We start from the raw sequence: 16,077 nt of genomic DNA on the forward strand, positions 1-16,077 counted from the left end.
GGAAAAGGGATTTATTGAGGGAAAACACCTGGATTTGGGATTGGGGAACACCTGGATTTGGAAATGGGAAACAAACACCTGGATTTGGGAATGGGGAACACCTGGATTTGGGATAGGGGAACACCTGGGTTTGGGAATGGGGAACACCTGGATTTGGGAATGGGGAACACCTGGATTTGGGATAGGGGAACACCTGGGTTTGGGAATGGGGAACACCTGGATTTATGATTGGGGAACACCTGGATTTGGGATTGGGGAATACCTGGATTTGGGATCTCCAGGGATTTGGGACTGACCCAGGAAAAGCGGGATAACGAGAGCAGGAGATCTCCAGGGGATTTGGGGTTTTTGGGAAAAGCAGGATGCGTGCCTCAGCTTCCCCGTGGAATGGCTCCAGGAGGGAATTTTGGGATAAATCCGCTCGGTGCCAGCGCTGGGTCCTCCGTGCGTGGCTCTGCTGCGGGAATCCCATGGGATTTGTGGGATTTGTGGGATTTGTGGGATCCAGGGAATGCCGTGGGTGGCGTTGTCCCCGCGCTGCCATTCCCGGTCCCACCTGCTCCAGGGAAAATGGGGGATGGACACAAGGACACCACGGACACGCGGGGATGGATGCGGGACCCCAAATCCCAAATACAAAACCCCAAATCCCAAATCCCAAACTCCAAACCCACACCTTGCACCCCAAACCCTGCATCCCAAACCCCCAAACCTGATCGGAAACCCAAAAACTGACCCCAAACCTCCAACCCCAAACCCCCAACCCCACACCCCACATCTCAAACCCCAAACCCCAAACCTGAGCCCAAACCCCATATCTCAAACCCCAAACCCCAAACATGACCCCAAATCCCAAACCCAAACCTCACACCCCAAACATCACACCCCAAACCTCAACCCCCAAATCTTAAACCCCAAATCCCAAACCTGACCCCAAACCCCAAATCCCAAACATGACCCCAAACCCCAAATTCTGAACCTCCACCCACACCCCAAATCTCAAACCCCAAACCCTAAACCAAAGCCCCACACCCCAAACTCCAAACCACGCACCCCAAACCTGACCCCAAACCCCAAACCTGACCCCAAAGCCCAAACCCAAACCCCACACCCCAAACTTCAAACCCTACACCCCAAACTCCAAGCTGTGCACCCCAAACCCCACACCTGACCCCGGACCCCTCACCTGTCCCTGTCCCTGTCCCGGTCACGGCTCCAGGTCGAAGGCGGGCGCCAGGAATTCCTTTGGGACGATCCCGATGTCCCGGCCGAGCTCCCCGACCCACCACCCGTACCCGGGGTACTCCTGTGGCACCGGGACCGGGGTCAGGCCCTTCCTGGGGGGCTCCGACCCCAAAATCCCACAGAAATACCCCAAATCCCACAGTAATACCCCAAATCCCACAGAAAATACCCGAAATCCTACCAAAAATGATCAAAATCCCACTAAAATACCCCAAATCCCACAGAAAATACCCCAAATCCTACCAAAAACCCTAAATCCCACAGAAATACCCCAAATCCCACCAGAAAACCCAAATCCTACAAAAAATACCCCAAATCCCACCAGAAAACCCAAATCCTACAAAAAAAGATCAAAATCCTGCAAAAATACCCACAATCACACAGAAAATACCCCAAATCCCACAAAAAACCCCAAATCCTACCAAAAAACCCAAATCCCACAGAAATACCTCAAATACCGCAAAACTACCCCAAATCCCCTGGGTCACGGCTTGGGGTTTGTGCCAGAGGGGTAAAAAACCCACATTTAATCCTAAAATCCAAATTTATCCCTAAAATCTGAATTTATCCCTAAAACCTCGCAGGCTCTGCTGCACCTTGGCCGCTCCACAATCCCAATTTCAAAGCAATCCCAATTTTAACCACTTTTAACCAATTTTAAACCGATTTTAACCGATTTTAAACCAATTCCTTCTCTACTGAATCTCGGGGTAAACCTTAGGATAAACCTGGGCCTAAATCCTGGGATTTTCCAGCATCTGAGGGGATGGAAAAAAACCCAAATTTATCCCTAAACCCCAAATATTCCCCCAAAATCCAAATTTATCCCCAAACCCCCGCAGGCTGGGCCGTTCCACAATCCCAACACCGATTTTAAAACCATGCAATTCCTTCTCTGAATCTCGGGCTAAACTTTGGGCGAAACCAGGGCCTAAATCCTAAATTTCCCTAAATCCCGGGATTTTCCAGCTTCCGAGGGGATGGAAAAAAACCCCAAATTGATCCCTAAAATCTAAATTTATCCCTAAAACCCCACAGGCTGCGCCGTTCCGTAATCCCAATTTTAAAACAACCCAATTCCTTCTCTGCCGAATCTGGGGCTAAACCTGGGCCTAAATCCAGCCCGAATTTCCCCAAATCCAGCCTGAATTTCCCCAAATCCAGCCCGAATTTCCCAAATCCCGGGATTTCGGGGTCGGCACAGCCCCCAGACCCTCCCCGGCCCAGCTGCAGCGTTCCCCCCGCGCGGCGCAGGAAGAATTAAAAGCGCATTAAAAACTCGCGGCAGCGGCGCTCGCGCCTCGGCTGGCGCTGCCAAATTGCCCCGCGCCGCCTCGTGCAGATGTTCGTTAATTATGCTAATTTTTATTAAATCATTAACGCCGAGCCCTGGCACGGCGGAGCCGCCTGAACCCTGCTCAGCTCCTTCCCGGCCCGCTGGAATTCCTGGGATTGGGGGAGCGCGAGGAGGAGGAGGAGGAAGAGGAAGAGGAGGATGGGGTTTTGTTGGGGTTTGGTTAATTAGGGCTTAATGAGGGCTCTGCTGCACTGGGCGGGAGGGAATTTTGGGGGGTTTTATGGGAATTTGGGGGGGTTTTATGGGAAGGATTGGAAAGGAGCGGAGGGGTGGGAAAAGGGGCCCCGGGAGTGGTGTGGGGGGCACTGGGAGCTCCGGGAACAACTGGGAAGTGGAGCGGCGTCTTCTCCGTTCCCAGGAATCAGCAGGAATGGGGAAATTGGGAATCCGGGAGTCTTTCAAGGCTGGGAATGGATTTGGGGTCACTGGAATTCCTGGGAATGGGATTTGAGGTCAGCCCGAGTCTGTCCTACCCATCCCAGGAATCCCCAAACTGGGAATCCCATCCCACCAAGATCTGCCCGATCCCATCAGGATCCACTCGTCCCATCCCACCATGATCCATCCCATCCCAATGGGGTCTCCATGTCCCATCCCATTGGGGTCTTTGCATCCAATCCCAACAGGATCCGTGTGTCCCATCCCACCAGGATCCATCCCATCCCAACGGGGTGTCCACATCCAATCCCACCAGGATCCACGTGTCCTCTCCCAACCCATCAGAACCCACACGTCCCAAAGATCCAGGATTTATCCAATTAACGATTCCCCATAAAAACACCAAACCACAGCCCCAGGATTTATCCAATTAATGATTCCCCATAAAAACACCACACCACAGCCCTGCCGCCACCCCGCCCTGCCCGAGGGACCCCAGGGTGACACCAGGGTGACGCTGAGGTGACACCAGTCCCAGACCCCATCCCGGATCCCCGTCCCAGGCCCGGGAAGCGCGGCGCTGCTCTTTATTGCGCGGCGGAGCCCGAGGCGGCGGCGAGCGCGGCTGGGGGACGATGTGACGGAAATGTTTCATCTGCCGAGATGTTTCATCTGCCCCGAGCCCAGCTCTGCCTCGGCCTGAGCAGAGAGTGCCACCCCAGGAGGGTCCAGGTGTCCCATCCCAATGGGGTCTCCATGTCCCATCTCATTGGGGTCTTTGCATCCAATCCCAACAGGATCCATCCCATCCCAACGGGGTCTCCACGTCCAATCCCACCAGGATCCACATGTCCCATCCCACCAGGATCTGTCCCATCCCAATGGGGTCTCCATGTCCAATCCCACCAGGATCCACGTGTCCTCTCCCAACCCATCAGAACCCACACGTCCCAAAGATCCAGGATTTATCCAATTAACGATTCCCCATAAAAACACCAAACCACAGCCCCAGGATTTATCCAATTAGCCATTCCCCATATAAAACACCCACCAGCGCCCTGCCACCACCCGACCCTGCCCGAGTGACGCCGGGGTGACATTGAGGTGACGCTGAGGTGACACCAGGCCCAGGCCCCATCCCGGATCCCCGTCCCAGGCCCGGCAAGCGCGGCGCTGCTCTTTATTGCGCGGCGGAGCCCGAGGCGGCGGCGAGCGCGGCTGGGGGACGATGTGACGGAAATGTTTCATCTGCCGGGCCCATCTGTGCCGTGCGCTCCTGCCGCTCGCCCCGAGAGAGGCGCCGCCGCAGCTCCGCATCGCCTTTAATATTCTCCTAAATCACCTCCCCGGCGCGCTTCAAGGGCCATTGCCGCCGCCGCGCCGGTTCATCTGGAGTGCACGGCGGAACGGGGGGCACGGCGAGGGCAGCGGGAGGGCAGGGCCGCGGCTCGGCCGGGATTCCCGGGGATCTGGGGGCCTGAGCGCTCAGGATTGCGGGGAGAGGGAGGGGGAGTGCGGAAAAAATCGAAATAAAAATCTGCAGGGAGTGGCCGGGAGGGTTTGGGCGTTCGGGGGTGCGGGGATTTGGGGATGCTCGGGATTTGGGAATTTTGGGGGTTCAGGAGGATCCAGGGGTGCGGGGATGCTGGGTTTGGGGGTTCGGGGGTGCAGGGATTTGGGGATGCCCGGGATACAGGAATTTTGGGGTTCAGGAAGAGCTGGGGGCTGCAGAAATGTTGGATTTGGAGGTTCAGGGGTGCAAGGACTGGGAGATGCTCAGGATACAGGGATTTTGAGGTAGACGGGGATCCGGGGGTGCAGGAATGTCAATTGAGGAGGTTCGGGAGTGCAGGGATTGGGGGATGCTCGGGATACAGGAATTTTTGGGGTTCAGGAGGAGCTGGGGGTGCAGGGAGTGTTTGGGGGTTCAGAGATATCGGGATTGTGGGGAATGCTCAGAATTCAGGAATTTTTTGGGTCCAGGATGATCTGGGGGGTGCAGGAATGTCAGATTTGGGGGTTTGGGGCTGCTGGGATTGGGGGATGCTCAGGATTCAGGAATTTTGGGGTCCAGAAGGATCCGGGGGTGTGAGGAGGGCAGCAGGAAGGCACAGGGCGGGGTTTGGGTGGAATTCCCAGGGATTTGGGGTCCTGAGTTCCTGGAATTGGGGGCGGGGGGGGGGGGTGGTAGAAACGAGGTGGGCAAAAATAAAACAAAAATAAAGAGAGAAGTTCCTGGGAGGGTTTGGGGGTGCAGGAATGTCAGGTTTGGAGGTTCAAGGATGCAGGAATTGGGGGTAAATGTGCCAGAATTAGGGGGAAATACACTGGAATTGCGGGGGGAAATGTGCAGAAACTGGGGAGAAATATGCAGGAGCTGGGGGGGTAAATGTGCCAGAATTGGGGGGTTCACATCTCCAGGAGTACCTGAGGGAGGAACTCAGGGATTTGGGGTTTCAGGAGTTGCAGGAATCGGGAAGAAACGTGCTGGAACTGGGGTGAAATGTGCCGGAATCGGGGTGAAACACCCCAGAATCGGAGCTTTCACTCCCCGGCAGCACCGGCGCTGAACTGGGGGATTTGGAGGTTCCGGGATGCAGGAATCGGGGTGAAATGTGCCGAAATCGGGGTGAATCTCTCCCAAATCCATGTGAAGCCCCCCATAACCGGTGTCAAACACCCCACAAGCGGCGCTCCCACCCCCCCGCCGCACCGGCGCTGAACGGGGGGATTTGGAGGTTCAGGGATGCAGGAATCGGGGTGAAATGTGCCGAAATCGGGGTGAATCTCTCCCAAATCGATGTGAAGCCCCCCATAACCGGTGTCAAACACCCCACAAGCGGCGCTCCCACCCCCCCGCCGCACCGCTCCGAACCCCGCGCTCCGCAGCGCGGCCCGGGCGCCCCGAGGAGCGCTCGGGCTCTGCCGCATCCCCCGCGTTGCCGCGGCAACCGGAGCGGCCCCGCCGCCGCTCCCCGGGGCCGCTCGGGCGGCTCCACCTGCGCCCCCCGGCCCCCGGCGGGGTCAGCGCGGGGCCGGCAGAATTAATGAAGGCGGCCGCTAATGAGGTGTCGGCGGCTGTTGATGCTCTCCGTGTGTCGGGGGCACTCGCATTTCCAGAGCTCATTATGGGCTGCAATTAGGCTGCGGCACCGCCAGATATTTAGCTCCGGCTTTTTTTTTTTTTTTTTTCTTCCTTTTTTTTCTGTGGTTTTTTTTTTTTTTAATTTTTTTTTTTCCGCTCTTAAATTAGCATTTTAATAACGCCGCTGCCGAGCGGGGAGAACAACACCAAAATTGGCCGTTTTTCACGGGGAAAAAACTTCCCGGCTCGAGTTAATGGCAGAGTTGTGAGGGAGGGAGGGAGGAAAAAAAAAAATGAAGCTTTCCCTCCTATCCCAGCGGGGGGAAGAAAAAATGGGGAAAAAAAATGAAATGAAGCGAAATAAAAAAGCGGGAGTGATTTTTATTTGGTTTATCGCACGCTCCGGTTCCGAAATTTGCTCCGAGGCCGATGATTTTCGGCTTTAGAGTCGCGGCCGGAGGAGGTCGGAGCTGAGAGAGGGTTTGGATAATTCCGCATCCATCCCGAACCCCGAATCCCAAATCCCCCAAAAAAGGGAGCGGGGTGCGGATTTGGGAGCGCCGAGAGCCGGTTCCGGGATGGATCCGAAATAAAACTGGATCAAAAATCAGATCCAAAATCCCATTAAAAAAAATCAGATTTAAAATCCCACTTTAAAAGCCCTATTAAATTTCCGTTTAAAAATCCGATCCAAAAATTCCCATTAAAATCCCATTAAAATCCCATCAAAAATCGCTTTCCCGACAAAACCCCGGCGTCGCTTCCCGCTCCAAAAGTCACCGCGATTGTTCCCTGAAATTCCCTGGATTTGGGGCAGGGAAAGGGGATTTGGGGACAACCCTGGAGGGGGATTGGGGAAGGGGACACGGACACGTCACAACTTTATAGGGAATTGGCTGAACCGCCCCTTTTTTTCTAGATTTTCAACCCAATCCCGTTCCCAATCCCAATCCCAATCCCAATCCCATCCCAACCGCTTCCTTTTCCAGCGGGATTCCTGATCCCGGTTATTTGGTGATCCCGAATCCCCTGGAATTGGGAATTCCAGGATTTCCCCTCAAGATTGGGAAGTTTGGGGGGTTTTTTCCTTCAGGATTGGGAATTTTGGGGATTTTTCCTTCAGGATTGGGCAGTTTGGGGGTTTTTCCTTTAGGATTGGGAATTTTGGGGGTTTTTCCTTCAGGATTGGGAATCTGGGGATGTGGGGGAAAAGGGGAAGGACCCTGGGGGGATCAACCCCAGTGGGATCAGCGGGATTTGGAGCTGGGAAATTCCCATTTTCCCCCCAAATCCAGGCTCCCCCCCATCCCGGATTTCCCCCCACTCCTTTTTTGTTTTGTTTTGGGTTTTTTGGGGTTTATTTTGGGGATCGTTTTAAACTCGGGATAAGTTCGGGATCTGCGGGAGGGGCTCGGGAATTCCGGGAATTCCAGGGATTCCAGAGGGAGGGAACGGAGCCCGGGAATGTCCGGAATGCGCGGAATTCCCGCCGGGGTTTGGGGTCAGCTCCGGGAGTTCCGGGATTTTGGGATTTCGGGGATGTTTTGGGATTTCTGGGATGTTTTGGGATTGGTTTTTTTCCCCCCGCAGTTTCTTTGCTTTTCCCGCTGTTTTCCATGGAAAAATTCCCGAATCTGCCGGCAGGGGTGGGTGCGGAGGGACGGAATGGAGGTAGAACAGCGAGTGGAAAATAGAAAATAGAAAGTGTAAAAATTACAGTATGATATAAAAATTATAAAATTTTTAAAAATATAAATATAAAGTATAAAACGTAAAATTAAAAATATAACAAAGAAAATATAAAATGTAAAAAAGGAGCAAAGTATAGCATATAAAATATAAGACTAAAAAAATTTAAAAATAAAGTATAAGCTATAAAACATAGCATATAAAAAAATAAAATATATTTTAAATATGTAAAAGGTAAAATATAAAAATTAAAATATCAAATGCAAAATATAAAACGTAAAATGTACAGTACAAAAAATTAAAAATAAAAAACTAAAATTTAAATTTTCAAATATCAACTAGAAATTATAAAGTACAAAATACAAAGCATTAGATATAAAATATTAAATTAAAAATTAGAAAAGCAATGGAAAATCCCCCGTTCTATAGAACACATCCAGGAGCGAATGGAATTCCCAGGATCCAGGAAAATCCGGGAATTTCCGGGTCAGGAAGAGCCCCCGGAGCCTCCCCCGCTCCCGAACCCCGAATTTCTGCTGAGCCCCGGAAAAAATCCCAGAGAAAAATCCCGGTTTTAATGCGGGGATCCATGAATTCGTTTTATTTGCCTGTTTATTTACTAAGTTTACAATTTATTAAATTAAATTATTATTCATCATTATTTTAATTGTAATCTTATTACTTTAAAATTTTATTTATTATTTATTATTTAGTATTCTTAAATTAATTTTTATTATTGATGAACACGAATTTACCTCTCTGTTTACCTGTTTGTTTAGTAGTTTATAATGAATTAACATTTAGTGACCTCTTTGTTTACCTGTTTATTTACTGATTTATAATGAATTAATAATAATTAATGGGTTCATGTACCTGTATATTTTCCTGTTTATTCAGTAATTGATAATGAATTAATTAACAGTTATTTATGTGTTTGTTTACCTGTTTATTTGTTAATTTATAATGGATTTAAATAGCTGTTTATTAATTAATTAACATTAATTTACCTGTTTGTTTCCTTGTTAATTTATTAATTTATAATCGATTTATTTCCGTTTCTATTAATTAATTAACTTTAGTTTACCTGATTATTTATTAATTGATTAACATTAATTTACCTGATTATTTATTAATTTATAAGTAATTTCTTTCCCTGACTTTTATTAATTTATCATTAACCCACCTCCTTATTTAATAATTAAGAATTAATATAGAATTTATTAATGACCCTATTTATTAATTAGATCTGTCATTCCATTAATTAATTAAATTTATGACATTTATTAAATGAATTCATTTTCCCACCCGAGGCCCATCCCAGGAAATTCCCAAGGGGCTGATCCCAAATCCCTGATGGTTTTCCAGGATCCTTTGGGATTCCCAGTGACGAATTCCCAAGGAAATGTGGGAACATCCTGGAATTCCTGTGAATTCCAGCCCCGACGGCCTCGGCATTCCCGGGATTTACGGGATGAGGAACGGACCCGAGTTTATCCCGGAATTCCTGGGAACGGGGATGGAATTCCGGCTTCTCCTGGGGGGTTTATCCCGGGAATGGGCAGGTGAATCCCTGCGGAGGGGGGAAATTTGGGATGGAGATCAGGGATTTGGGATGGAGCACCGAAATTCGGGATAAACCACCAAAATTTGGGATGGAGCATCTGGGATTTGGGATGGAGCACCGAAATTTGGGATGGAGCACCGAAATTGGGATAAAACACCGAAATTTGGATGGAGCACCGAAATTTGGGTTGGAGCATCTGGGATTTGGGAAGAAGAACCAGAATTTGGGATGGAGCACCGAAATTTGGGATGGAGCACTGGGAACGTGCAGGTGAATCCCTGCGGATGGGGGAAAATTTGGGGTGGAGCATCAGGGATGGGCAGGTGAGGATGGATGGGGGGAAATTTGGGATTCAGGATCGGGGAATGCGCAGGTGAGGCCCTGAGTGAGGAAAATTCGGGATTCGGGATCAGGAACGCGCAGGGTTCATTCCTGAGGATGAGGAAAATTCGGGATGCAGATCTGGGGATGCGCAGGTGAGGCCCTGAGGGTTGGGCACAGTTTGGGATCAGCCTCGTCCCTGTCCCTGTCCCTGTCCCTGTCCCCAAACCCATCCCATCCCTGCCCTTGTCCCTGTCCCTGTCCCTGTCCCTGTCCCTGTCCCTGTCCCCAAACCCATCCCATCCCTGCCCTTGTCCCTGTCCCTGTCCCTGTCCCTGTCCCAGGAGTGACCGGGAGTGACCAGAGGTGACCAAAAGTGACCAGGGGGTGACCAGGGCTGACTGGAAGTGACCAGATGTGACCGGGGGTGACCAGGGATGACCAAGGGTGACCAGGGGATCACTGGGGGGTGACCAAGGGGTGTCTGGAAGTGACCAGGGTTGATCGAGGGGTGACCATGGAGTGACTTAGGGGTGACAAGGGGACAACCAGGGGGTGACCAAGGGGTGACCAAGGGATGACCAAGGGGTGACCAAGGATGACCAAGTGTGACCAGGGGATCACTGGTGACCAGGGGGTGTCTGGAAGTGACCAGAGGTGACCAGGGTTGATCAAGGAGCGACCAAGGGGGTGACAGAGAGGTGACAAAGGGTTACCAGGGGGTGACCAAGGGTGACCAGGGGATGATCGGGGGTGACCAGGGATAACCAGGGGTGTTCAGAGGTGACCGGGGTGACCAGGAGTGACCAAGGGGTGATTGAGAGGTGACCGGTGGGTGACCGAGGGGTGATTGAGGGGTGACCGGAGGGTGACCGGGAGGTGACCAGGAGGTGACCGGGGGGTGACCGCTGCCTCCCAGCTGCCGCCATCCCGGCGCTGCCGCCGTTCCCAGCGGGACCATTGCGGGCACCGGGCGCAGCTGAGCCCGGACCGAGCTCATCCCGCGCCGCCTCCGGGGACGGAGCGGGGAGGGAGCTCAGGGCCGGTCCCGTCCCCAAATCCACGGAAAATGCCACTAGATGTCACCCCGCGCCTTCGGCGGGGAGCGGGAATGCTCTGCCGGCCCTTCCCTCTCCCGGTTTCTACCGGCAGGGATGGAGGGAATGAGCGGATCCCGGTTTAGGCAGGGATGGAGGGAATGAGCGGATCGCGGTTTAGGCAGGGATGGAGGGAATGAGCGGATCCCGGTTTAGGCAGGGATGGAGGGAATGAGCGGATCCCGGTTTAGGCAGGGATGGAGGGAATGAGCGGATCCCGGTTTAGGCAGGGATGGAGGGAATGAGCGGATCCCGGTTTAGGCAGGGATGGAGGGAATGAGCGGATCCCGGTTTAGGGCAGGGATGGAGGGAATGAGCGGATCCCGGTTTAGGGCAGGGATGGAGGGAATGAGCGGATCCCGGTTTAGGCAGGGATGGAGGGAATGAACGGATCCCGGTTTAGGGCAGGGATGGAGGGAATGAACGGATCCCGGTTTAGGGCAGGGATGGAGGGAATGAACGGATCCCGGTTTAGGGCAGGGGATGGAGGGAATGAACGGATCCCGGTTTCACCGGCAGGGATGGAGGGAATGAACGGATCCCGGTTTTAGGGCAGGGATGGAGGGAATGAGCGGATCGCGGTTTAGGGCAGGGATGGAGGGAATGAGCGGATCCCGGTTTAGGGCAGGGATGGAGGGAATGAACGGATCCCGGTTTTAGGGCAGGGATGGAGGGAATGAACGGATCCCGGTTTAGGCAGGGATGGAGGGAATGAACGGATCGCGGTTTCACCGGCAGGGATGGAGGGAATGAATGGATCCCACATTCCCACAATTATCGTGGAGGAGGAATCACTGGGACAGGAAAAAGGGGAACAGGGCCAGGAATGGGGATATGGGAACGGGGTTTTGTTGGGATTATGGAATTCCGGGATGGGGTGAGTGGGAAGGAGCTCAAACCCCATCCCAATCCCAGTCCTGCCATGGTCAGGGACACCTCCTGCTATTCCAGCCCAGCCTGGCCTTGGGCTCTTCCAGAGATGGGAATTAGGGATGGGAATTAGGGATGGGAATTTGGGATGGGAATTTGGGATGGGAATGACTCTTCCCTTTTCCCAAGTGAATTCCCAGTGTTCTCTCCTGACAGGGATTTTTGGAATGAGCCGTTGGCACCTCTGGGGTTGTCACCCTGCACCTCCCAGACCCAGGATCCCTTGGGATCAGCATTCCCGGGATTCCTGGCATCAAACAGGGCCCGATTTCCCTGGAATTGCCCAAGGAACACCGGGTCAGGGTCGGTTTCCACATTGGGGATCACGCCCAGATCCAGCCTCGACAATTCCACCATTCCCTGACCCCATTCCGCTCCCGGGGCCCAGATTTCCCGGGAATGCCAGGCCGGGAAGGCGCCAGATGGGATTTTATAGGAGCCGCTATTCCGTGGTCGGAGCCAGCGGGCGCCGAGAGATTAATTCCGCGAAATTAATTGGGACAAGATTGAAAAGGAAATTAAGGCGCAGCTGAGTGAACATTCCCAACCTTTTCCCTCCTCCTCCTCCTCCTCCTCCTCCTCCTCCTCCTCCTCCTCCCCCCTGCATGAATGCAGCCTGGAAAATCTCAGCACGGGCAAATTCTCAAATTGGGAATCCCAAAAAATGGGGAATTTGCAGGTTTCCAGATCTGGGTGCAGGATTGGGAGGGGGAGCTGCTCTTCCAATCCCAAAGCAAGGCCCAAATGGGCCCCAATCCCAGTAAAAACCAGTAAAAACCAATAAAACCCAGTAAAACCCAGTGAAACTAATACACCCTCTCCTGATGTCATTAATTTTACTTTTAAATCTTAATTTTGGGTGATTTTAGCACCTTTTTGCCTTGAAAATGAGCCCGAATCCCCAAAAATTCCTGCTCCTCTCTCACTGAGGACACAGATGAAGTGCCCCCCATTGGAAATGGGAAATAATATGGGAAATGAGCCAAATTCCCAAAAAATTCCCAAAAATTCCCCAACAATTTCGTCTCCTACCTTGCTGAGGATGTGGATGAGGTCGCCCCGTTGGAAGGAGAGTTCGTCAGGATTATCCCGTGGCAATCCCACAATCCCTGGTAGTAATTGGAATAATCCCAGTTGGAATTTTCTGGGAAAAAGGGAAAAATGTGTCAGGTTGGTGAGGGATTTATAGGCACAGGATCATGGAGGTGATTCCAGAGCCAAGAGTTCTCCTGGAGCTTCTCCGGGATGGGAAAGGCCCCAAATGGGAATGTTGAATTTTGAGGCTGGGAAATGTCGGGAATTCCGTGGAATTCCATCACGGACTCACTGGCCAAGGGATTGGTGCTCCCCAAAGGGTTTGGTCCCAGTTTTCCAGGGATTCCTTTCCCAGGAATTCTCATCCCAGCTCCTTTCCTGCTCCCCAGAGGGACAGAAGGGCGTTGGAGGCATCTCGGGAATATCCGATGGAATTCTGGGGGGTTGGATCCCAAAATTCCTGCGGGATCCCTCCCTGGCTTTTTAGAGATAAAAATCCCACTTTAAAAAATCCCAAACACTTCCTATATCCCAGGAATTTTGGGAGATGTCTCCTTATCCCATCGGGAAGAGTCTTCCCAAGTGGAATTCCACCAGTGGGAGGAGTCAAATCCCAGGAATTCTCCCATTCTCCACATTTTCCCACAGCCCAGGGTGCTCCAAAGTGGCCAAAATCCCAAAATATTCCCCCCATCCATATCCCGGGAATCCTTTGGATTGGGACCTTACCCTCCTCGCTCCCGAGATCCTCCTCATCCTCTGGGAATGGCGGAGGCAGCTCCTCATCTGGGGAGGGAAAAAACAGTGTGAAAATCCGGGAAAAACAGAGGGAAAATCAGGGAAAATCCGGGAATGCCGCAGCTCCGGCAGCCCAGGGCTCTGAGAGAATCCTGGGAATAAAAATTTCCCGGATTGATGGTGGGGAGAGGAAGTACCGGGGAAGATTTTCATGGGAAACTGGAATTGTTGTGGGCACCGGGAAAAACAAATGCGTGAATTCCTGCAGGGAGAGAGGAAGAGGAAATTCCAGAGGGGAAATTCCAGGCTGGGAATTGGAGGGAGGAAGGAGGAATTAGGGAGGAAGGGATGGAAGGGATCCCGGGGAAAAGGCAGATTCCAGAGGGGCTGGGAAGGCTTGGAAAAATGGGAAGGGAGTGGAGCTGGGTGGAGCATCCCAAATTTCCATCCTCATCCATGGAAAACCCATTTCCCATCCATGGCAAACCCATTTCCCTTCCCACAGACATCCCTGCCTGCTCCTTGTCCCGTTCCCAGGCACATTCCTGGAGGATTTGGGGCTGGGAAATCCAGGAATGGGATCCATGGAGATGGAGAAGACCCTCCCCACCATCCAGGGGTTTTCCTGGAATCAAATCCGATGGATCCAAGGGTTTTCCTGGAATCAAATCCAATGGATCCAAGAGTTTTCTGGGAATCAGGCCTGGAAGTGAAGTTCTGCCTTCTCAACTCCACCCAACACTTGGATTCTCCAGGACGGAATCAAAGAGAAAAGCTGGAAAACTTTGGAAAATTCCACTTCTCCCTCCCACCCCACTTTTGGGATCCTCATCCCGGGGGTCCGGAGCCGCCGGCGCATCCCGGGAAGCTTCGGAATCTCTGCGGAGCCGAGTTTTTAATGGAGCAATTTGATTCAATTTTCCAGTCGATAAAATTCCCCGGCAGCGCTCGGCGCTTCCGAACGGACACCTTCACTCCTGATTTAACATTCCCATCGAATCCTTCCCGGGAAATTGGAAAAATTTATCACCTGTGAAATTTTATTTGGCCTCGGCCGCGTCTGTTTTTGTAAAACTTCATTAACGCCGAGGAAATTATCTCTCCGTGGCTTTTCCCCGGTTTTTTTATTCCCGTCTCCCGGGTTTTTTTTCCGTGGTTTTTGGTCAGGAGGTAAAGGAGGGAGAAGGGGGCAGAGGGAGGACGGGATTGGGGATTTTCCTGGGTTTTTGGGGGTTTGGGATGGAGGAAGATCCAAAACTTCCCAAGATGAAGAGCTGGGTTGTCCCAGGGGAGCTGGGAAGGCCAATCCCATGGAAATCCATGGAAATTCATGGAAACCCAGAAAAATGCATGGAAGTCCATGGAAATCCATGAAAACCCATGGAAGACCATGGAAATCCCGTGAAGTCCATGGAAATCCTTGCCAGGCTACCTCAGGAAGGCTGAAAACCTAATCCATGGAAATCCATGGAAATTCATGAAACCTATGGAAATCCATGGAAATTCATGGAAATCCATGGAAATCCATGGAAAACTATGGAAATCCATGGAAAACCATGGAAACCTATGAAACTCTGTGAAGATCCATGAAAATGCTTTAAAAATCCATGAAAATCCATCAAAACTCTGAGGGCTGCTCCCAGCAGAATCCCTGGACCCGAAATTCCCAGAAAAACAAGGTTTGGATTTGGGAGGTCCATCGAAAGCTCGGAATAAAGAAATGGGATAAAACCTTGGAATTTTGGGTGGGTTAAAAGCAGAGATGTGGGAATGGCACCGGTGTGGGAACAACCGAGGTTTCCATACGTTTTTCCAAGGAAAAGTTGGGAATTTGGGATCTCACCTGGCATCACCTCGTAGATGTCTTCGCCTTCCAGCTCCGGCTCCTCGGGATTCAGGGTGGAATTTTGGGAAGTGTTCATGGAATCGGAGCTGTCCCGGTCCTTGGAGAGCTCTTCCTCCTCCTCCTCCTCCTCATCCTCGTCGCAGGGAATGGTCAGGGAACTCAGGTCTGCCGGGGAAGAGGGGAAAAGGGATGGAAAAGTGGGAATTCTCCTGATTCCAGAGGGGTGGGATTGAGATCCAAATCCTGCACCCCAGAATGGGCAAAAAACCAAGGAAAAACCCAAGGAAAGATGGAAAATCCCAAGGAAATACGTAAAATCCCAGGAAATAACCCCAAATTCAGGGATGAGTCCTGAAGGGATGCACCTGGGGGGTTCCAGAGGTCCTGGAAAATTCCAGAGGGTTCCAGAGGGTTTCTGGAATTTTCTTTGCCTCCAGCTGGAGCAACTCCCCACAAATCCGGGCATGGGTGGATGGAAAGCCCGGATCCAGGTGGGGAAAACGCTTCCCAAAGATCCCAAAAACTGGGAACGGCTCCAGACTCACCCCTGAGGAGGAACTGGATCTGCTCCACCCAATCCTGGGCCTCGGCGGGCTCGGAGCTGCGAACTGCCGGGAGAATCCGTTATCCGGGGATCTGGGATTTGGGATTTGGGATTTGGGATTTGGGATGAGGGGACAGGGATCCGCCATTCCCAACCACGGGACACATGGAAAAGCCATTCCCAGAATTTATCTCCTGGCTCCAAGTGGGAGCGGAGCACAGCCAGAATGTCCCAGGAAAGCTGGAAAA

The 16,077-nt window shown here is 51.9% G+C and overlaps 1 protein-coding gene across 1 annotated transcript; it reads right to left on the reverse strand.

The window, feature by feature from the left end:
• Positions 1-1,207: 1,207 nt before the first annotated feature.
• Positions 1,208-15,893, reverse strand: SKAP1 (src kinase associated phosphoprotein 1; the record flags this gene model as incomplete). Its single annotated transcript, XM_054286486.1, is given in 6 exon segments — positions 1,208-1,306; positions 12,699-12,754; positions 12,757-12,810; positions 13,431-13,487; positions 15,283-15,450; positions 15,831-15,893. Coding segments are annotated over 6 exon segments (497 nt in total), but the record flags the coding sequence as incomplete, so codon positions are not given.
• Positions 15,894-16,077: the final 184 nt, after the last annotated feature.

The sequence above is a fragment of the Melozone crissalis genome, unplaced genomic scaffold, assembly GCF_028551555.1.
Source record: "Melozone crissalis strain CALT ecotype California unplaced genomic scaffold, PUWL_Pcris_2 ptg000048l_1, whole genome shotgun sequence".
Classification (NCBI taxonomy): domain Eukaryota; kingdom Metazoa; phylum Chordata; class Aves; order Passeriformes; family Passerellidae; genus Melozone; species Melozone crissalis.